The sequence below is a fragment of the Haliotis cracherodii genome, unplaced genomic scaffold, assembly GCF_022045235.1.
Source record: "Haliotis cracherodii isolate W230 unplaced genomic scaffold, xgHalCrac1.p SCAF_3, whole genome shotgun sequence".
NCBI lineage: Eukaryota > Metazoa > Mollusca > Gastropoda > Lepetellida > Haliotidae > Haliotis > Haliotis cracherodii.
The window spans coordinates 9,878,945-9,901,598 of NW_027266286.1; the positions used below are offsets into that span (position 1 = coordinate 9,878,945).

The window sequence follows — 22,654 nt, forward strand, 5'->3', positions numbered from 1 at the left end:
AGGGACCACTAATTTTAGTTCGTAAAAACCGTAGTTCGTTATAAGGGTATATACAGCATATATACAACAAATGGCTGGGACTAAAAAATAAGTTTGTTATATCCGTCAGTTCGTTATAAGCGTGTTCGTTATACCGGTAAACGTAGTTTACTGTATGTCAGATATAAATGAAATAGGCTTATATTTCAAATTTTTGGAGAATTATTTTTTCTACTTTGAACAAATCTGTGATCCAAGATGAATTTTTACGATATGTTTATACAATCCATAACTATATGACCTCAGAAATCAGCTTGCGTCAGGCCCCTGAAGATCCGGGGTAGAATAGGTCTTCAGCAACCCATGCTTGCCGTAAAAGGCAACTATGCTTGTCGTAAAAGGCGACTAACGGGATCAGGTGGTCAGGCTCAGTGACTTGGTTGATGTATGTCATCGGTCCGAATTGCGTGAAGCGAAGGTCATTTTGTCAATAACTGGATTGTCTGGTCCAGACTCGATTATTTACAGACTGTCGTCATATAGCTGGAATGCTGAGTGCGGCATCAAACAACAAACCAAAACCAAAACAAGCTTGAGTCAAATACCACTTCACACTGTTTTGCCTCAGCCACATATTACAAGCTGTCGAAAGTCCAAAACATGCAAATGTCGAAATGAAAAAGTCTACTTCCCATTCACATGTGAACACATCTGACGACTCTCTACATGATTTCTAAACGGTTTGCTTATTGTAAACATGGTAAATTATGTGTCAAAAAGATGCTGCAGCACTTGTCTGAATGAAGATACACAGTCAAACAATCAACATGAAGACATGCCACTCCACCATCATGGGACAGACAGACTACTCCAGAGAGTTGTATTCAAACAATAGATTATAGCCCAGCTTTTTGATAAATAAAATCCGACAATGGCAACCGATACCATTCAGGACACAAACTTATCATTCTCATTCCAACCTCCAGCCAGCATCAAGTTAAAATGGCTTGGGCAAGAAAACTTTCAATTTTTGAAGTTCTTATGTTTAGCATAAAATCTAGCAAAAGCTAATTTGGGCTGTGGAGATTAAAGATTTTGTATAATATTCTTCAACTTCATAAAATTACTATGGCACAAGCAAACCCCCCAAATTTGTAATTAAATGGAATCAATGAACTTTTACACTTTTAAATGTTACTCTTCTACATGCGAGCTCTTTGCTAAAGGTTAATACTCGTCTCTATAATCTGTGATCCATGTGTATTTCAATCTTTTTAAAAAAATAAACATATCTCTTAGCAAACAGTTTGAGTAAATATTTGTGAAACACATTTAGTTGTGAAATCAATCTCAAACCAATAAGGGCGGTCGGGTAGCCTGGTGGATAAAGCGTTCGCTCGTCACGCCGAAGACCCAGGTTTGATTCCCGATATGGGTACGATGTGTGAAGCCTATTTCTGGTGTCCCCCGCCGTGATATTGCTGGAATATTGCTAAAAGCGGCGTAAAACCACACTCACTCACTCACTCACTCACTCAAACCAATCTTCAGTGCTGTCAGTTTCAGGTAAACAATTTCTCACACCAAATTCCCATTTCAAGATATGTAACAGGAGTAGTTCCACAGCCTTCCAAACGCCAACCACATGACCAACCCTCCCTCCTCTATAGATGTACAGAAGTATTGACGGATATGTTGACTAAACAAGGTTAAGCTGTAGGTAATGAAATAACCAAATACTTGTGGGCCCACTTCCAGTGTTGTTGCTGGCCCTTAAGCTCCACTGAACAATTCTTCAAGCATGTAACACTCTCTCTAGGCTCATAAGCTTCAGCTTGAGGGACTTAGCATTCATAACAGGCTTAGGTAAATATCAGCACTGGGGTCATTACGACTGGTCATTACGACTGGTCATTACGACTGGTCATTGGTCAGTCATGTGACTTATTCACAGCATTAGAAACTGGTACTAGTCCTATAGTCCTTGCCAAACTGCCCAATAGTTAAGGTATCCTAAGGACCAGTAGAAATTTGCCCTTTTTAGGGGTCTTGCTATATGTGATCATAAAAGGACCAGTTTACTAAAACTGTAAGTTTCTATCGCTGCATTCACTCACTGCATGGGGAAACATAGATACAGTCAAACCACGTTCTGTCAAACTCGAAGGGACCTGGTAAAAAGTTCGAGACAACCAACAAAGTGATTTCCGAAACTAAACATAGTGTTATGACAAATAATTACATGTAATCTAGTCGTTGGATTCATACTATGTCTCAACATCTGCAACCATGTTGCAACAAATGATCTACATGTATCACGTAATATTGTTTTATATTGAATATATGATGATAAAGATAGAAGGAATTCACATGAGCAGGAAGTTGAGTTCGACACGTTCAAGTTTTACACGAGATTTAACTGTACAGAGTAAAATCTGTCAAAACCAAACAAGAACGAATGTTTAGTCCGGTTTAAAAAGTGGTCCTGATAAGTGAAATCATAGCAATAGTTGTTTCTCTTGCTGTTGCACATTCCTTGAAGGAAGCATATTTAACCTTAAATAAAACTTATAATCCGTTCTTTTGGACTGATGGTTTTTCAACAACATAAGAAGTACTGTTACACGAGCTGGTACAAATTACAACAATACAATTCTAGCAGGAACAGATCATTTATAACCTGTAAACTCAGGATGGAAATTTGGTCTGGTGTTGATTGACGTCCAGAGTAGTCCGAATCCTCTGTATATCACATGTTGGTTGGTTTGTTGTTTAACGCCGCACTAAGCAATATTCCAGCTGTATGACGGCGGCCTGTATATTATTGAGTCTGGACCAGCGATCCAGTGATTGACATCATGAGCATTTCCACACAATTGGACATGTATCAACCAAGTCAGCGAGCCTGACCACCTGATCCTGTTAGTCGCCTCTTACGACAAGCATAGTGGCCTTTTTACAGCGAGCTTGGGTTGATTAGACCAGGGGTCCTTCTCATAACCCAGTGTTTAAAGTCAAATACTTGGGAGTCCCTCCAAATACTACAGCAGCAAACCTCAATGACCTCGGACCCCGCGAACTGCGAACACTGATAAGGAATAAACAAATGCATGCTAATATTTCAGGACACATGTTAATTGTGTCTTGGTAATAAGATGATCTATAGAAGGGCTGGGACGAGTCCAAATTTACTACCCGGGTACCCACCTCCCTATTACCCGACCCTACCCGGGTACCTGCTGTAGGTCTCAAGAGATAGGTAAAACATGTCCGATTGGGAATAGATTGACGGTACTTCTGTCAAAATAAATTTATATACACGTATAAACCGATCTGGTCATGCAAACACTGAAGTTGACTGATAATTTATCATTATGCAAACATATAAAGTCAGAAGAAATGTGTGCAAAGTCAGAAAGAAATGTGAACATTAATCACTCATAGTGTAACCATAGAGTTCTAGATCAATTTTGCCATTAAACAATATAATCACGTGACTAACCACGGGTGCGGGTAGTCCTGTGGGTACCGGGGTCCTACTCAGTACCCACCCGACCTGGGTACCCGAGTTACCTGTCCTAGTGGGGACACGGGTGGCCCAGTCGTCTAAGGCGCCGCGATTCGCTGTGCAGAGTAGCGTCCCTTGAACACGCCAGAAACCCATGATTGTGGGTTTGAATCACGGTTCACCCCGATTATGTTTCTAGGTTTGTCAGCACCATACCCGTGCTCGTGGGTTTCACCGAAGTGGTAAATGTCTGAGACCGGCATCACTTCGGGCTTTCCTCCCACGTTAAGCTGACACGCCACAATATGACTGGAATACTGTTAAAAGCAGCGTTAAACCCAACTCACTCACTCACTACCTGTCCTAGCCCTAATCTGTAGATGTCCAGTGAAAATCCAAATGACTTACTGTGGATGCACTTCAAACTGTGCCAGGTGTGGAGGCGTCTTCCGTTCTGGTTTGATGAGCTTCATCCAGAACTGAGGTAGGAAGACTCTATGCTGAGGATTTCCTTTCCAGTGAACTGGTGTCCGAGGGATGCGCCTCTTCCATAACGGTCTGTAACAATAAGTTAAATCACAACGGTAAAAGCCAGTTACAAATAATTGTGACCGGCCATGAGATAAGGGACCTCATGGGTGAAAAATCACATTTTGACTTCTCATTATATATCAAAACTACAGAATCTTCAGAACACAAGATTACAATTCACAAGCTTCAATTTATATTTATTACTGGTGGTTTGGTTGGTTGGTTGGTTGTTTAACACCGCACTCAGCAATATTTCAGCTATATGACCTTGGTCTGTAAATAATCGAGTCTGGAACAGACAATCCAGTGATTGATATCATGAGCATCGAACCATGCAATTTGGATCGATGACATGCATCAACCAAGTCAGCAAGTCTGATCACCCGACCCCGTTAGTTGCCTCTTACGACAAACATAGTCACCTTTTACGGCAAGCATGGGTTGCTGAAGACCTATTATTCCCCGGATCTTCACGGGTCATTTATTACAGAGATACATGACATCACACATGGCAATCTTCACTGAAGTAAGTGGACATCAAACGTCTTCAAGATGTCGTAGCACAATTGTATCCTGGGACTCATAAGGTTCCTTTTCTCCTGGTGGGTCACACTACCAATCATTGTTTTTCAAAATTGAGTGGGTTTGGGAGAGAACATCTTATTAAGTTCTCCTATTTTACTTCTTTAGATGGTTACAAATCTATAGAAGCAAACTTGATTCTAATCAATCACTTGACTTCTTCTCGCCACGCCCCGAGACTCGGGTATGAAGAGAAGGGCAAGGCCATTTGAATATCCTGTGTATTGGTGTCACTTCACCGTTAGCGCTTGGTTGATTCCCGGCCTTCATTACCACCAGGAGGCTCGTTTAGGTGTCCGCGGCCTGTGCGGTTAGCGGGTGATAAACAAAAGAGTAGGAATCTCGGGAAATTTATAAAATTTAAAAAAGACCATGTCAATTAACAGGTTTAAAACTAAAATTAAAACATCTGAGGCAATTTTGGGGGCAGGAGGATCATTAATAACAACTTTATTTCAACGAGCAGTGTTATGTGTGCTCACCATGACCATTATTGCTGTACTGGACAGGCTTGATTAAACTACAGAAATCATGCACCAGTGCAACCTATTATTAAATAATGCAACCTAAAATCTATGTCTACATGTACATGCATAAGTACATGTCCTCAAATGCAAATTTGTATCTGACTTAACCCTTATTTGTCCATACAACATCAATCTTTGAACAAACTCTGTAAGTTTTATTTACCATACCATGTCACTAATCCTGTGTTGTGTCAGTTTCATGACACAGTCATCATGTTCACGCATCTGTGTTTCAACTTTGATAAATTTATGGGACCTGGTTTAGTCTGGTGCAACTAAGGCTTCATGTCAACACGCACCTGGTGCAGTTAAATCAAGTTCCTTAAATCAAGACCTACTGGACATTTTCACTACATGGGTGAGCAGTGTTTTGCTTATAATATTGGATTATTTGACAAGGTCATATTCGGGTGACGACTGCCATAACTGGTTGATCAGTTTGTGAAAACAAACTGACTTGGTGAAAAGCACTGAATCAGATCTGGTGCTCAATTACATGATAATAACCTCCAATACATGTATGTCCAGTTACAATGATTATTATTAATGTGAGCATGGGAGACTCGCATCAATTTAATTACTTACAGTATATGTAGCCACTGTTCGGATTTCAAGGGACAGTACGTTGACGGTTCTGCGTGTTTTTAATTCATGCATGAAATAATTTCCAAGCGGGATGTCACATGCTCCATACTGTTCTCAAACCAAAACAAGAGAGTTCTGCACAGTGAAGCCGACAACACAAGCGCTGCGCAGAGTAAACTTGTCTTCAGTAACGTTATTTACTAGAGGCAAATTAGTGAGAAAGCTCGGGTGTTTTTCTTAGAGATGAGTTACAAAATACTAATTGCCAGCTTGATTAGATTAGAAGTCAGTGTTTATCAAAGCCTAGATTACAATATAAATATGCCTCGGCCATATAAATTTAATCGCTCTCCTACCCAGGGTTCCTTGCCACCAGCCTAGAACTTCTGTCACATCGTCACATCTTGCACAGTTCATTCATGTGTTTTTCATTTTGGATGAGTCCACACATTTAGATTTAACTTTCACGGAGGAAATATCCTAAAAACTATTTCCATTTACATATTTATCCTCCAAGTCTAGTCATCACAGATCAAGCGGTAAGGTCACTTTGATGTGTAAAGCCATATTGTCATGCACCTCACTGTCGCAGTTGTAGTAGTATATCTACATACTTATGCAAAACAGTATGCAGGGTGCACTGAAAGGTCTACTTTAGGCATGTCTGTTCTTATTTCAGACCAAGTGCATTTGTTAACCAACCTGAGAAAAGTCTGGTCACTTGATAACCATGATAACCATGATAACCATGATAACCTATCATCGATGTGGTCACTGGCGCAGAAACGGAATAAGTTGAGCAGAGTCGAGAAAGCTCGGGGGTTATCAGCCACTGTTTACAAACAAAGCTTCAGAACAGTCGAAGCCCTGTCACTTTAAGCATTAAAGTCAAGAGGTCTTTGTCACAAACAGAATTGGAAACTAAAGGGGGTGTGGGGGGGCAAAGGACCTTAAGGTACGCTCCAACAGTACTTAAATCAATGGACTCCACAAATCTTTAACTTTTAACATTGGAAAAGGACCCCTTGACTTTCATAGTTAATTCTGAACACTGCATAATATAAACCAATGTTAACAGTTAAAGACTTAGGGACATTCAAATATCATAGGACCAGGACCAAACTTCATTGCCAACACTGCACATGACAGCATGCTGCTGATGAAACCGCTACAGAGATACCACCACATAGACTGAGTTCGTACAGAAGACGCATTGGAAAATGACAACCTTAACTAAGCAGTAGCGTCACAGAGTCCACCAGAGATGAAGTGTTCATTTTAATAATCAGATTATTCCTAATTAAAGCTAGGATTTACCAGAGCTCCAGATAAATTTTATATAAGTCATTGAGTATTTTACACAAATGTTATCATTCAAGTATTGGGTAATGTAGCCCTCTTATTATCACTGAATGGTTGCATATGCAACTGAATTTTAACATTGGCGCCCTTATTTTAATTTTAGTTGTCGATTTGGCTCCCTAATTATTGTCATCTTTATTGTAGAATTAACTGATGAATAGCTGGAAGTTATTTGCAAGACCTTCAGAAAACAATATCCACATTCCATCTCACATCTTCGGCATGTAAACACAGCAATAGCAAAACAATGCTCAGTCTTAATAGTTTTTCAAATACAAGTCGTAATATCGCTAGCACATTTTTACCTAAAGTCTAGTTTCATATGACACACATCCAATGGAAACATTTGTGTAGTAAGCTCTGTACATACATGAGCTATGTTTTGCCTTTTTTTTATATATTGATAGTGTTGGAGTATTGACTTTGCTGTTTGGCGGTGACATGCCGTCTTGCGCTGTTTTCTATTATTCGTCAAAAACATCCAAACAGTGAAAATGATGAGAGCGGGAACATATCAAGTCATCATCTTTGGGTAATGTGAGGGATGATAAGGCCGAACTAAAAACAATCTGTGGTTCCGATTACACGACCGACCCTATGAAAGGTTTCCGACCCTTATGTCTTTTCACTATCAATTAACTTGACTGACATTTTCTCTGCCAATTTCTCAATCACCAGTTTCACAATTGCAATGAAACTTATATAACTGCATGCAGAAAAGCGAGGATTCAGTTAATTCAAATTATTGTAAAATGTGCAGTGTATCAAGTTTACAAACTTCTGAAATGAGTAGACCATGTAGACTATTCTGCTTTGCTTGACAACATCAGGCCGAAGTACTTTTCCATCAAAAAGAAAAAAAACCTGATTGTACCACCCAATGTTTGGAGTGAATCCAATAATGACAATAACTTTGGAACTTATAATAGTGATGGTCTACACGATTCAGAGCCGATGGACACAGATGAAGACACATAAAAAACACCCATGGCGGTAAAAATCAAAGTTAAATTAAAATCAGTCCCTGCAGCAAGAAAATTAAAAAAGGAATTGCTAACAAAGTATGCGTGGCTAAATTATGATTCCAAGTCTAATACTATGATTTGCATGTAATGTTATGCACAACCTGCACATGCCGGCGAGACTGACTTCATAGTTGTTATTTCAAATTTTAAAAATGAAAGTCTGGCTATACATTATCTAAGTGTGAAACACTTGCATTTCAGAGATATTTGTCCAGACAATCCAGTGATTAATATCATGAGCATCTATTGTGATCGATGACATGCATCAACCAAGTCAGCAAGCCTGACCACCCGATCTCGTTAGTCGCCTCTTACGACAAGCATAGTTGCCTGTTGCGGCAAACTTGGGTTGCTGAAGACCTTTTCTACCCCGGATCTTCATGTGTCGACAATATTTGTGGACAAAATTTATTCACTGCAGTAAAGTGCATGTATTTGTGATGCCTGCATTTTGATCGTAAATAAAGATTTGTAAAGAAATACAGGTTACACTTACAGCTGAAAACTGAAAAATATACATTGGGTAAGAATGCAGTGTTGTTAAAGGGATCGGGTGGTCAGGCTCGCTGACTTGGTTGATGCATGTCATCGTATCCCAATTGTGTAGATTGATGCACATGATGTCAATCACTGGATTGTCTGGTCCAGACTTGATTATTACCTGACCGCCATCACATAGCTGGAATATTGCTGAGTGTGGCGTTCAAAAACAAACAAACAAAACAAATAAACACTTTCATACTTTTTAAATTTTTTATGCGTATATCTTTTCATATTTTAGCACATATGGGGAATGTTTTATTTCATTCTGGAGCATTTTCAATTAAATTCATTATTTCCTCTATTAGATGCTTGACCTCCACTACATGCCAGCCTCTAACTGACGCTGGATCATATGCTCTGACCAGGAATGAGAAGTCTGGCCTCTATTATCTATTAGACGCAGGGTCTCTAATACTATGATATGTTGGTGATTGATAATGAGTGTTTCCTGCAAATGTGTATACACTTTTAATGACTGGAGAATTTGGGATTTGGTAAGATAGTCAGTTGCCACTGTGCCAGCTTTAAACAGAATAGGCACCAGGCTTCTAATACATTCATAGACTCTGGGTCAACTTTTGGGTTGCCCAACGACTAATAGAGTAAATACAGTACTTGAACCATTGCATGCTTGTGTCACGATCGAGGCTTCTTCCCAAGGCAAGTGCATTTAACTGACAATAAAAGTCTACTTTTCACCCTTGCCAAACGAGCCTGGAATTTCAAGGTTCAATCATAGCGCCACCAGTGGCTATTACAATTTATGTCCCTTCAATGTCCCTCCTACTGACCAATCAGATTCCATCTCTCATATAACTTGCATTTGGTTCAAAACAAAATGGTGGCGCCTGTTCAAGACGATCTGATCGATAATCAAGATCAATATTGTAATAAAACAGTTATTACGCCGCGAGGTGCATCACATGCCTTTAGCACCTTGATTAATAACATGTAAAGATTTGCAAAATATCTGACAACGCCCAGTTGACAGTACATGTACACATGCTTTGCAAATCCTGCAGTCGACAGAAATCTGCATGTTGAAATCCATGCTGTTAATGAACCGGATGTCTAGTTCATTACGCGATTTTGATTTAATTGCCTATGCATAGTCACTTGTTAGTCCAGCCCAAATGTAATACTGGAATTCCAGCCTAGTTTGGCAAGGGTGGAAACTGGACTTTTAATTGTATAGTCAGTTAAAGGGGCACTGATCTAACGCAATTCTCCGGACTGGTTGTCGCCTTTGTTATTGTTTTTTCCCTGTGAGTACCCGGATGATACGCTACGCAGCTGAGCGTGACCAGAGACTGGGCTACCGTCTGCAAGGACAGCTAAATAAACTTGGAGGCTGGAGGCAATATTTGTTTTACGCATTTTTGAACACTGATTGGTTAACTGTGATCTATAAAGATTTCGACAAAGGGCGCATGTTAATTAATTTCTTCAGCCTAAACAAACAGACAAAAAGAACGGCGGAGCTCATCGGATGTCGTCATTTGGAAATACACCTGATGGTTGTTGTTTAATAATTAAAAAAAGTATCCATGCAAGCATTTTCGGATTTCGGATTGCGTCGATAATACGATTACTACTCCCTTGTTGTCATCCACGTTTTCTGGTATAACCCTACACTTGTGTATTTGTCGTCATTCACTTGATGCTCAGTTAATGAATTTATTACGGGTATAATTAGTGGTAGCACCACTTAGATTACCTGACAAAGGTTCCCATTTGGCGTTTATTGTGTCTGGGGTAATTATTCAATCTAAATACGGGTTTGAAGTGAGGTGAAATGTGTGTTATGTAATATGCACGTGGCAGCCCAGCAAGAGGTGAATGATCAGTTGATTTGCTTTTTTTGTAAATTAACGGATCGTTCCTAGTCATCAAAGGATTAACAGACAATACGTTGATTGATTAATCACTGTTATCTTGCACAGTGGATATGTCAAAAGTGTGTGTTTACATGTCTAGGTTTACTAAAACAAAGGGAATACTCATATCATGGCGTGGAGTGCCGATGTAAAAACAACATACTTTGTTCAAAGGGTTAACTGATAATACGTTGATTGATTGCTCATTGCTATCTATCACTCAATGGATTTTTTAGGAACCGTGGACGTTATGAAAATAGTTGTCACGTGGGCTTTCTCAGCCGACCCTTGAGACTTGACACCTATGTGAAACACCTGAAACAAACTAAGTGATCAGTTGAGAAACGAACACGGGTTATAATTATCCCGAAACGATATAGATCTTTTAAAATATTTGATTGTTACAGAGACATGTGACATCGTATAAGTTTCTTTGTACAGCTGCAGACGAGTAGGATATTGTTCCTTTGTGTGGATGTTCACGGATACATTCCTTGAACAAGGAAGCTGCCTAAAATTTATACACATATTGTTTTCCTTCATTTGCTGTAGCATTGAACCGATTCATTCTTGTTCCTCTACATCTTGTTTGGGAAATTCTTCAATGCGCGATAGACGTTGTTTTCACAAGTCTTTTCCTTTGTAAGCGTGTATATATTACCGTCAATTTGTCAAATGTGATTCTCTCAGGCAATTTATAAAATGTGTAAATATTTCAGGCATTTTGACTGAAAAATCTGTCCAGATTGACTAAAATTGATTAAGACTATCCAACGGGCCTAAAAACATCACAACAGATTATTTTGTAGGATGAGAAGCCAAACAACATAGAAATGTACTTTTCAACGTAACATTTTCAGTCTCTTGGTGATGACATTAAACATCAAAATGTTTGGAATTCGTTATCATAATAATACAGATGGAAATGTTTTTCAGTCACTTTGTAAAATAACTGAATATTTAGGCGTTTAATAAATTTTGAAAATGTTACACATTTTGACAGTAAAAAGATATACACACTATAAAAAAAACAATGCTCAGGTGAAATATTTACTTTGTGTTGCAAGTCAAAATAGTGTAAACGAAAACCGCAAAATTACCAAGCAAGTGACATATCAAAACTTCGTCATCATTACCGATGCTACCCACAAAGATACCTACATTTCCTTATTATCTCGAAAACTGTATTTCATTTTGTTGATCAATGTGACCATACGCCCTTATTACTACCCATAAAAATGACTAATGCGCTTACGAATGGCGCAGCAGAGGTCGAGAACTAGTCTAGATTTCTGCTCTTCATCCGGGTACTCACTGGGAAAAAACAATAACAAAGGCAACAACCAGTCCCGGGGAATTGCTTTAGATCAGTGCCCCTTTAAGGGATGGTCATGAGGGTTTGTGCAGACAATTCTTTGAGAAAAATACTCATGTTCATGAAACAATTGAAATATTACCATTATCATATGGATATGAAGTTAGTTATAGATATTCATATCGGATGTAGGCTATAACTTGTTTTCCCTGGCCAAACAGTATACCGGTAATCCTTGTATTGAATATCATCACACTGAAAGTAATTTGTGTATCCTATGTAGATTTCTCAAAGACACAGTCACACGACATGTTTTTTTAATTTAAATATTTAACTGATTGAAATTGAGTGAACGGTGTTCGGTATATGGTCTCTGATCGGTCATTGAAATTGAAAATCAGCCATGCCAACAGGGGAAAACCCGAGGAGAGCTTTCGTGGCAAACGTTTAAAATCTGAGGTAGGACCCAGATATAGACTCAGCAAACGTGACGTGACACATCTATGTCATTGAACTTGAAAAAGAAAAACCCCACACGCGTGTTAGGCCTTCTGTCGTATCATCACGTGGAATCTTATCTGTAGTTACCCGACAACAGTCAGACAGATTCATGAATTTTCAGATCAGCATTAGGACAAATGCGTGACAGCAAACCAGTACGCTGTTGACAGATTAAAAGAAGAAAAGTGATGTTGTTTCCTCGACTTACATTAATCGTCCAACCCCTCTTGTGGACGCCGCCATTTTAGGTTTTTCGTTCTGAAGGTAGAAATGCTGCAAGGTGAAGGTCGTATGTCATTTCCTGATTTAGACGGATTCCCCGTAATGTGAGTCACGTCGTAGATTGATATATTTTGAATGATGATGATGATGACATTTTATGTTTTGTTCGATGTAGCTCTAGTCATATAGAAGAATGCAAGGAAAAGACGCTGCTGAATGATCTCAAATTATTATTTAATAAGTCAGTGAGTAATAAGCAAGAATCTAGAATTTTAGAAATTAGATGTTTTATCATAACTGATCATTGACAACGGTAAGGTTATAACAGTTGCAGAAGAGTTATATTTGACTGTTATATCTTTCACAGTTCCATCTTATAATTCAAAGTAGCATCTAAATTCATGTGCCATTCACATCAATGTATTGTTACTTCTTTGTCGTTTCCGGCACGGGTGGCCCAGTCGTCTAAGAGTCACTGTGCAGAGTTGCGTCCCTTGGGCACGCCAGAAACCAATGATTGTTGGTTCGAATCCCGGTTCGCCCCGATTATGTTTCTAGGTTTGTGAGCACCATACCCGTGCTCGTGGGTTTCACCGAAGTGGTAAACGTCTGAGACCTGCATCACTTCGGGCTTTCTTCCCACATTAAGCTGACACACCGCGATATAACTGGAATACTGTTAAAAGCGGCGTTAAACCCAACTCACTCACTCACTCACTTTGTGGTTTACCATGTTAAAGAGGCATAGTCGGTTGCACATGTTTTTTTGCAAATAAACTCAACATAGCAACTTTACAGATATGAAAACTTAAACACAAATTTGAAATAAACCCGAAATAGTGTAAAAGAGACGATAAAAAATGACATGTGAAATAATCCCCCGAACTAAAAAAACATCACTGGGGTTCAAACAGGTTCCTGGTGTTTGACGTGATGAGCAATTTCACCGATAAGGCTGGCACCAAGTCTGCTTTACAGGGCTTTTTCCGTCTGCTGATCCATTTGATTATCAATTAATTTGACAGCTGTATGTATAGAATGTTGGTTTGATTGTGTTGTGTGTTAAGCGTTTCAGGAATTATTTTGTGTTCGGAAATGATCGTTTGTCAGTGACCATATTTTCTGAGTATACTGCGTATTTGTTTTTAAAAAAACCCACAGCTATGTAGAGGGGGTTGCGCATAACACACGCCATAATGAGTTCTGATGTTTTTCCCCCATCACAAGGACATTACCATGAGCTCATTTCACCCTAAATACCATGACAACAAATCGTTACTGAAGTATGCAATTTAATCCTGTTATTACACTATCTGGTTATAAAAAGGGTTCATCGTATATCCAGATTTATGTTTTTAATCTATTTTATTAATTTTATTCAAAATTTCATTCAATATTGTTTATATTGATTTCAGCAAAATCTTGTCTGAAGTAATCAGCAGATCGTACCATCCCAGATAACCATGGTCAGATTACTGCTATTGACACCTTGAAACAAACTTTAGTTGACAGAGAATGGATACATATATCATAAATGCCATACTTTAACTAGTTAAAAGTAATTTTTGTTGAAGTTTGACTGTTATATGTCAACATATTGTTATCGGAAAGCCTCAATGGAGACTGGTTACATTGCTCCATACATAAAAATATCCGGCAGTAGTGTTCAGCTGTACCAAACTGCTATACTTATACTTTAATGTTCTTTTAAATATACAATGAAAGCTGCAAGTAAAATAACACAATATTGAAATATATTATTCCTGATTAATAATCGTTTCAGATGCATTTCTTCAACTCATTGCATCAAAATTCTTTGAAGTTATATTATTGGGTATTTGTTTAAAGTGCAAATCTTGTGGTTATATACAATTTTGCAGATATGGATAGATCGTAAAATCGTTAATGCTGAAATCCCATTCAAAACATTGAAAACGTCCAGTGGGACGAGTGTGAGGCTCCACCATCCTGTGGATCATGGGTGAATGATGGGCACAGTTTTATTAGGATAGTTAGATGGTAGCTCACACTCCCATCCGTTTTAAAATTGACAGTAATGAAAGGAAATGCTGATTACCTATTTTAGTATTATTGTGTGTTTATCTTCAGGAAAAAAGACACAGAATGTCGGATCACAGTCATCACCACACGAAACCCACGAGTGAGGAGGTCTACCAAGATGCCAAGAGAATCTTGGAGGAATACCTGAAACGCAAGCTGAAGGACACGGAACCCCGGCCCTCGAAGTATGGGAGGAGTGAGAGCTACAAGGCCGCTTCAAGGGCTGCTGAAGGTGAGGATGAACGCCAGGAGGACTTGCATGGTTCTCAGAATGGTATTGGACGTTCCAAAACCATGCCTTCCAGTTTTAAAGTGGAAAAGGATGGCCACATACAAAACAAAAGTATAAAAGGAACTAAAAAAGTCAGTCATGTGTATTCTTCGCCTGACACTGATTTGGATGAACCGCATGACGACAGTTCACCACAACGACAAAAGAAAAGCTTTTTCAAAAGGGCCACAGAAAGGCTGATGCATGCTTTCCATCGAGACAATAGATCTGGAGAAGATGACGTGTATGTTTATGAGTCAAAGACAAACAAAAGGAAGAAGATTAAACGAAAGAGTAAAAATAAGGAATTACGCGATTCACCTGATATGAACACTAGACATGAGAAAGACACTCACGTACATATCGACACGTACATATCGACCGGTGATCGGCGTGTTAAAGGTGACACTTTGGATATTCCAGACGATAAGTCGTCCCATCATGACAGTCACTCATCCTCTTCTAGAAGAAATTCGGCAGGGAAAAGATTCTTTGATTCCATAAGAAAGTCTTTCAGGAAGGTCAAAAAGGGGGATATACCAGGTATGCATATCATTCACGATTATTATATTTTTCTTGTATCCATGGTAACAGATGAATTACAGTTTGATCAGTATTTTTTCTAACTTACTTATCTCCCGAAGTTTTCTCTTCCAAATTTTGTCACTTCTGTTTGTCGATGCTTGTCGTAAGAGGCGACTAACGGGACCTGGTGATCAGGCTCGCTGACTTTGTTGATGCATGTCATCGTTTCCCAATTGCGTTGAGCGATGCTCATGATGTCAATCACTGGATTGTCTGGTCCAGATTCGATTAATTACAGACCACCGTGATATAGCTGGAATAGTGCTGAGTGCTGAGGTAAACAATATACAAACAAACAAACTGTTTGTCCAGGTGATTATTAGAACTTAATTGCTCTAATTGAAGTACAGTACTCCAGGATGTACTATTCATTAATTGAAGTATGACCAAGTATCACAGTACGTCTTGATGCAAGAGGTACATTAATAAAGAATGGTTTGGTCACATTGTTAGGTTTGGCTGATGCTGTGTTGTCATATTCCAGTGGCATAGATGGTTGTTCTGGCTATCAACCACTGGTTTCTTTCAACTTGATCATGTTGATGTGATTGTTTACAGACTGCCATCATGTATCTTGAATATTGTTGGCTGGGGTCGCCATGATATTCAGTCAGATTCACTCCCTGTATGTGTACTTCCTTCAGGGAATATTTCCTCAAACTGTTTTTGCTACATGACAAGCATTTTCCTGAGGCAAGTGGGAAGAAAAGGCTTAATTTTGTAAAAAAGTTCAGTGCAATTTTTTACAGGCAATGGCTGTGGTCAAAGCGATTAGGTTTTCGGGACCCAGATGTTGATTGCGTAAAACATGATTGGAATATTGATATTTTGGATAGTCCTTTCATAATTCAGCACATAAAAGTAGGCTTGGGATAGCAAGGGTGAAAACTAGACTTGATATTGGCTATTGGACACGCTTGGCGAGGGACGAAGCATGACAAGATCTATGCGTTTCTTTTTGACATGTTTGAACCAATATTTGTTGTATCACAAAGAGTAATTTCATGAAAAATTCTATTTCCACCCTTTTGAAATGCTTAATTTTTTTTGGTATTTCATGGTTACTATGGTGATACTTTCAGCAATTATTTGACAATCATTACAAGTATCATTGCTTTAAACTTCATATCTTTTTGCCAGAATCAAAATCTGCTGAGCTAGTTGATACAAGTGAACGAGAACGATCCTACTCACGGAGCATTTCAACTCCGGACAGAAACCTAGCAGAGGAGGGAGGTCAAGGAGGTCATAGGTCAAGAAGCAGTTCCAAAACACAAGAACCCAAAGAAAAGAAAGCTAATGGCAGCAAGCATGGAGACTCTGCAGGTCAGCGAAAAACAAAATCAAGGACTGATATTTTGGTATCGCAGAGTACAGATCACTCGGCGCCAAGAACAATCCAAGTTCACGGGGCCCATATTGACAAAGGTTTATTTCCAAATATGGTGCCTCAGAGAGGTGTTATTGAATCCAGTGTTGAAATAGATAGGAAGTGTGTGACAATCGCCGATGATGGATTATGGGAGTGTAATGTGACTATGCACTCCCATCAAAGGACAAGGTTCGTGACACAGACTTCTATTGAAATAGATGGCAGTACTGACCTCCACGATGAAATGGGTGAGAATCTGTTGGTATCTTGTCTTCCTGTATGCCATAGCATACAGGGTTTGAAATTGGCACAGAATAATGAGTGAGTGAGTTGGGTTTAATGCCGCTTTTAACAGTATTCCAGTTATATCGCGGCATGTCAGCTTAATGTGGGAGGAAAGCCCGAAGTGATGCAGGTCTCAGACGTTTACCTCTTCGGTGAAACCCACAAGCATGTGTATGGTGCTGCAAACCGGGATTGGAACCCACAATCATAGGTTTCTGGCGTGTCCAAGGGACGCAACTCTGCACAGCGACATTTTTCTTAATTAATTGATATTTATGGCATATGACATCATATGTTTTTGTTCCGCTGATCCAGATGATGTTGATTCTCCGACCGACGCACCGGCTGACAAGGACGAGGCTATTGACAAGATCGTGAAGAAGTTGATAGAGATCGGTGACAACTTGTCATCGGAGTCCGAGTCTCATCGGTCACAAGAAGCAGAGGGCGCTGTAGGGGGCGCTCCAGGCAGAGGTGAGGTTGTCGTCTGTTGTTTTTTTATTCAGTGCACAACCTTTTAGGGAACAACCATTTTATCATCTGGGGGCCTGAAATTCAAGACAATAATAATTCGCAAAAAAAACAAACTTGAAAAAATTATTCTACCTCAGGTTTTTTGATAAACTAAAAAAAGGTCCGCTGAACATGCTGGATGTCCTAAAAGAAAATTGCGTTGTTAAAGTTTCTTATATTGTCAATTAAAATAGTGAAAAATATCCTAGCACTGTTTCAGTACTTGTTAATATGGACCATCTCCATGTTCTAGTGGATAGAGTACAAGGTCGGGGGTTCCACCTCCATGTTCTAGTGGATAGAGTACAAGGTGGGGGGTTCCACCTCCATGTTCTAGTGGATAGAGTACAAGGTGGGGGGTTCCACCTCCATGTTCTAGTGGATAGAGTACAGGGACGGGGGTTCCACCTCCATGTTCTAGTGGATAGAGTACAGGGTCGGGGGTTCCACCTCCATGTTCTAGTGGATAGAGTACAAGGTGGGGGGTTCCACCTCCATGTTCTAGTGGATAGAGTACAGGGTCGGGGGTTCCACCTCCATGTTCTAGTGGATAGAGTACAAGGTGGGGGGTTCCAACTCCATGTTCTAGTGGATAGAGTACAAGGTGGGGGTTTCACCTCCATGTTCTAGTGGATAGAGTACAGGGTCGGGGGTTCCACCTCCATGTTCTAGTGGATAGAGTACAAGGTGGGGGGTTCCACCTCCATGTTCTAGTGGATAGAGTACAAGGTCGGGGTTTCCACCTCCATGTTCTAGTGGATAGAGTACAAGGTGGGGGGTTCCACCTCCATGTTCTAGTGGATAGAGTACAAGGTGGGGGGTTCCACCTCCATGTTCTAGTGGATAGAGTACAAGGTCGGGGGTTCCACCTCCATGTTCTAGTGGATACAGTACAAGGTGGGGGGTTCCACCTCCATGTTCTAGTGGATAGAGTACAAGGTGGGGGGTTCCACCTCCATGTTCTAGTGGATAGAGTACAAGGTGGGGGGTTCCACCTCCATGTTCTAGTGGATACAGTACAAGGTGGGGGGTTCCACCTCCATGTTCTAGTGGATAGAGTACAGGGTCGGGGGTTCCAACTCCATGTTCTAGTGGATACAGTACAAGGTGGGGGGTTCCAACTCCATGTTCTAGTGGATAGAGTACAAGGTCGGGGGTTCCACCTCCATGTTCTAGTGGATAGAGTACAGGGTCGGGGGTTCCAACTCCATGTTCTAGTGGATAGAGTACAAGGTGGGGGGTTCCACCTCCATGTTCTAGTGGATAGAGTACAAGGTGGGGGGTTCCACCTCCATGTTCTAGTGGATAGAGTACAGGGTCGGGGGTTCCAACTCCATGTTCTAGTGGATAGAGTACAAGGTGGGGGTTTCACCTCCATGTTCTAGTGGATAGAGTACAAGGTCGGGGTTTCCACCTCCATGTTCTAGTGGATAGAGTACAAGGTCGGGGGTTCCACCTCCATGTTCTAGTGGATAGAGTACAAGGTGGGGGGTTCCACCTCCATGTTCTAGTGGATAGAGTACAAGGTCGGGGGTTCCACCTCCATGTTCTAGTGGATAGAGTACAAGGTGGGGGGTTCCACCTCCATGTTCTAGTGGATAGAGTACAAGGTCGGGGGTTCCACCTCCATTTTCTAGTGGATAGAGTACAAGGTGGGGGGTTCCACCTCCATGTTCTAGTGGATAGAGTACAGGGTCGGGGGTTCCACTTCCATGTTCTAGTGGATAGAGTACAGGGTCGGGGGTTCCAACTCCATGTTCTAGTGGATAGAGTACAAGGTGGGGGGTTCCACCTCCATGTTCTAGTGGATAGAGTACAGGGTCGGGGGTTCCACCTCCATGTTCTAGTGGATAGAGTACAAGGTGGGGGGTTCCACCTCCATGTTCTAGTGGATAGAGTACAGGGTCGGGGGTTCCACCTCCATGTTCTAGTGGATAGAGTACAAGGTGGGGGGTTCCACCTCCATGTTCTAGTGGATACAGTACAAGGTGGGGGGTTCCACCTCCATGTTCTAGTGGATAGAGTACAAGGTGGGGGGTTCCACCTCCATGTTCTAGTGGATAGAGTACAGGGTCGGGGGTTCCAACTCCATGTTCTAGTGGATAGAGTACAGGGTCGGGGGTTCCACCTCCATGTTCTAGTGGATAGAGTACAAGGTGGGGGGTTCCACCTCCATGTTCTAGTGGATAGAGTACAAGGTCGGGGGTTCCACCTCCATGTTCTAGTGGATAGAGTACAAGGTGGGGGGTTCCACCTCCATGTTCTAGTGGATAGAGTACAAGGTGGGGGGTTCCACCTCCATGTTCTAGTGGATAGAGTACAAGGTGGGGGGTTCCACCTCCATGTTCTAGTGGATAGAGTACAGGGTCGGGGGTTCCAACTCCATGTTCTAGTGGATAGAGTACAGGGTCGGGGGTTCCACCTCCATGTTCTAGTGGATAGAGTACAAGGTCGGGGGTTCCACCTCCATGTTCTAGTGGATAGAGTACAAGGTGGGGGGTTCCACCTCCATGTTCTAGTGGATAGAGTACAAGGTCGGGCGTTCCACCTCCATGTTCTAGTGGATAGAGTACAAGGTGGGGGGTTCCACCTCCATGTTCTAGTGGATAGAGTACAGGGTCGGGGGTTCCACCTCCATGTTCTAGTGGATAGAGTACAGGGTCGGGGGTTCCACCTCCATGTTCTAGTGGATACAGTACAAGGTGGGGGGTTCCAACTCCATGTTCTAGTGGATAGAGTACAAGGTCGGGGGTTCGATCCCTGGTCACGTCATACCAAAAGTCTTTAAAAGATAGTACTGGTTGTTTCCCTACCTGCGCTCAGCATTAAGGGGCTAAAACATGGACTGGTCGGCTCAGAGTCAGTATACTGTGTCTGAGTGGGGTTCTGGCATTTCTAATTTTAATATGATTATTAGTAAATCGCTTTTAACTAAATGCATATATGCACCATGTTGTTTTCTTGATAGTGTTACCATCGGATGTCTTGTTGACCAAATATTTTGAGTTGTGTTGTCACCATGGTTACAGGAGATGGGAAGTTGTCATCCTTGGAGCAGCAGATCCTGGAGTGCCTGAGAGAAGGAGGAGACCGGATGTCCCACAACGTGAGTCTCCTAGCAACATGACACCTACACGCGGGTCACAGACAGAACAGGTCCCCAGTACCCCATGCTTGTCTCCCCACAGTGTTCCAGACAGAACAGGTCCCCAGTACCCCATGCTTGTCTCCCCACAGTGTTCCAGACAGAACAGGTCCCCAGTACCCCATGCTTGTCTCCCCACAGTGTTCCAGACAGAACAGGTCTCAGTACCCCATGCTTGTCTCCCCGCAGTGTTCCAGACAGAACAGGTCCCCAGTACCCATGCTTGTCTCCCCACAGTGTTCCAGACAGAACAGGTCCCCAGTACCCCATGCTTGTCTCCCCACAGTGTTCCAGACAGAACAGGTCCCCAGTACCCATGCTTGTCTCCCCCTAGTGTTCCAGACAGAACAGGTCCCCAGTACCCCATGCTTGTCTCCCCACAGTGTTCCAGACAGAACAGGTCCCCAGTACCCCATGCTTGTCTCCCCACAGTGTTCCAGACAGAACAGGTCTCAGTACCCCATGCTTGTCTCCCCGCAGTGTTCCAGACAGAACAGGTTTCAATACGCCATGCTTGTCTCCCCACAGTGTTCCAGACAGAACAGGTCCCCAGTACCCCATGCTTGTCACCCCACAGTGTTCCAGACAGAACAGGTCCCCAGTACCCCATGCTTGTCTTCCCATAGTGTTCCAGACAGAACAGGTCCCCAGTACCCCATGCTTGTCTCCCCACAGTGTTCCAGACAGAACAGGTCCCCAGTACCCCATGCTTGTCTCCCCACAGTGTTCTAGACGCAACATTCCCCAGTACCCCATGCTTGTCTCCCCACAGTGTTCTAGACGCAACATTCCCCAGTACCCCATGCTTGTCTCCCCACAGGGTTCTAGACGCAACATTCCCAAGTACCCATACTTGTCTCCCCATAGTGTTCCAGACAGAACAGGTCCTCACTACCCATGCTTGTCTCCCCACAGTGTTCCAGACAGAACAGGTCCCCTGTACCCCATGCTTGTCTCCCCACAGTGTTCCAGACAGAACAGGTCCCCTGTACCCCATGCTTGTCTCCCCACAGTGTTCCAGACAGAACAGGTCCTCACTACCCATGCTTGTCTCCCCATAGTGTTCCAGACAGAACAGGTCCTCACTACCCATACTTGTCTCCCCATAGTGTTCCAGACAGAACAGGTCCTCACTACCCATGCTTGTCTCCCCACAGTGTTCCAGACAGAACAGGTCCCCAGTACCCCATGCTTGTCTCCCCACAGTGTTCCAGACAGAACAGGTCTCAGTACCCCATGCTTGTCTCCCCACAGTGTTCCAGACAGAACAGGTCCCCAGTACCCATGCTTGTCTCCCCCTAGTGTTCCAGACAGAACAGGTCCCCAGTACCCCATGCTTGTCTCCCCACAGTGTTCCAGACAGAACAGGTCTCAGTACCCCATGCTTGTCTCCCCACAGTGTTCCAGACAGAACAGGTCTCAGTACCCCATGCTTGTCTCCCCACAGTGTTCCAGACAGAACAGGTCCTCACTACCCATGCTTGTCTCCCCACAGTGTTCCAGACAGAACAGGTCCTCACTACCCATGCTTGTCTCCCCACAGTGTTCCAGACAGAACAGGTCCCCAGTACCCATGCTCGTCTCCCCACAGTGTTCCAGACAGAACAGGTCCTCACTACCCATGCTCGTCTCCCCTAGATTGGATTATTATCGCAAACTGTGGTGTTAATATACTGTAAACAGCTTTATTTCTGCGCCGTTAAAATATTGCGAATACCACACCAAAGACAATACTGCGACGAGATATTTTTGCGAGTTGCTGTTTTGAGATGACACCTCGATTACCAAACAATAGACAGCTTCTCTCCGAAGCTAGTTTATCTGAGTTGGCCGGAAAGTTGACCAGTGTCATGAAACCGATTCAC

The 22,654-nt window shown here is 41.9% G+C and overlaps 2 protein-coding genes across 7 annotated transcripts in view; one reads left to right on the forward strand and one right to left on the reverse strand.

Annotated features, from left to right (window-relative positions):
* LOC139474865 (large ribosomal subunit protein uL23m-like) overlaps positions 1-12,598 on the reverse strand; it is a 30,608-nt gene extending 18,010 nt beyond the window's left edge. The window contains exons 1-2 of the mRNA XM_071258049.1: positions 12,544-12,598; positions 3,896-4,045 (exon numbers count right to left, since the gene is read on the reverse strand). Of these exons, the coding sequence (XP_071114150.1) occupies positions 3,896-4,045; positions 12,544-12,578 (185 nt within the window). The 5' untranslated portion in view covers positions 12,579-12,598. The remainder of the gene's footprint in view (positions 1-3,895; positions 4,046-12,543) is intronic.
* The window catches only part of LOC139474863 (transcriptional regulator ATRX homolog), a 28,390-nt gene that overhangs the window by 801 nt on the left and 4,935 nt on the right, over positions 1-22,654 (forward strand). Inside the window, exons 1-6 of one of the 6 annotated variants that reach the window (XM_071258045.1) lie at positions 12,640-12,661; positions 13,973-14,023; positions 14,667-15,432; positions 16,615-17,094; positions 17,447-17,605; positions 20,674-20,750. In XM_071258045.1, the coding sequence (XP_071114146.1) occupies positions 14,021-14,023; positions 14,667-15,432; positions 16,615-17,094; positions 17,447-17,605; positions 20,674-20,750 (1,485 nt within the window). In that variant the 5' untranslated portion in view covers positions 12,640-12,661; positions 13,973-14,020. Of the gene's footprint in view, positions 1-12,597; positions 12,662-12,755; positions 12,803-13,972; positions 14,024-14,666; positions 15,433-16,614; positions 17,095-17,446; positions 17,606-20,673; positions 20,751-22,654 lie in introns of those variants that run through there. The other 5 variants (XM_071258044.1, XM_071258046.1, XM_071258047.1 and 2 more) reach the window with 5 other exon arrangements.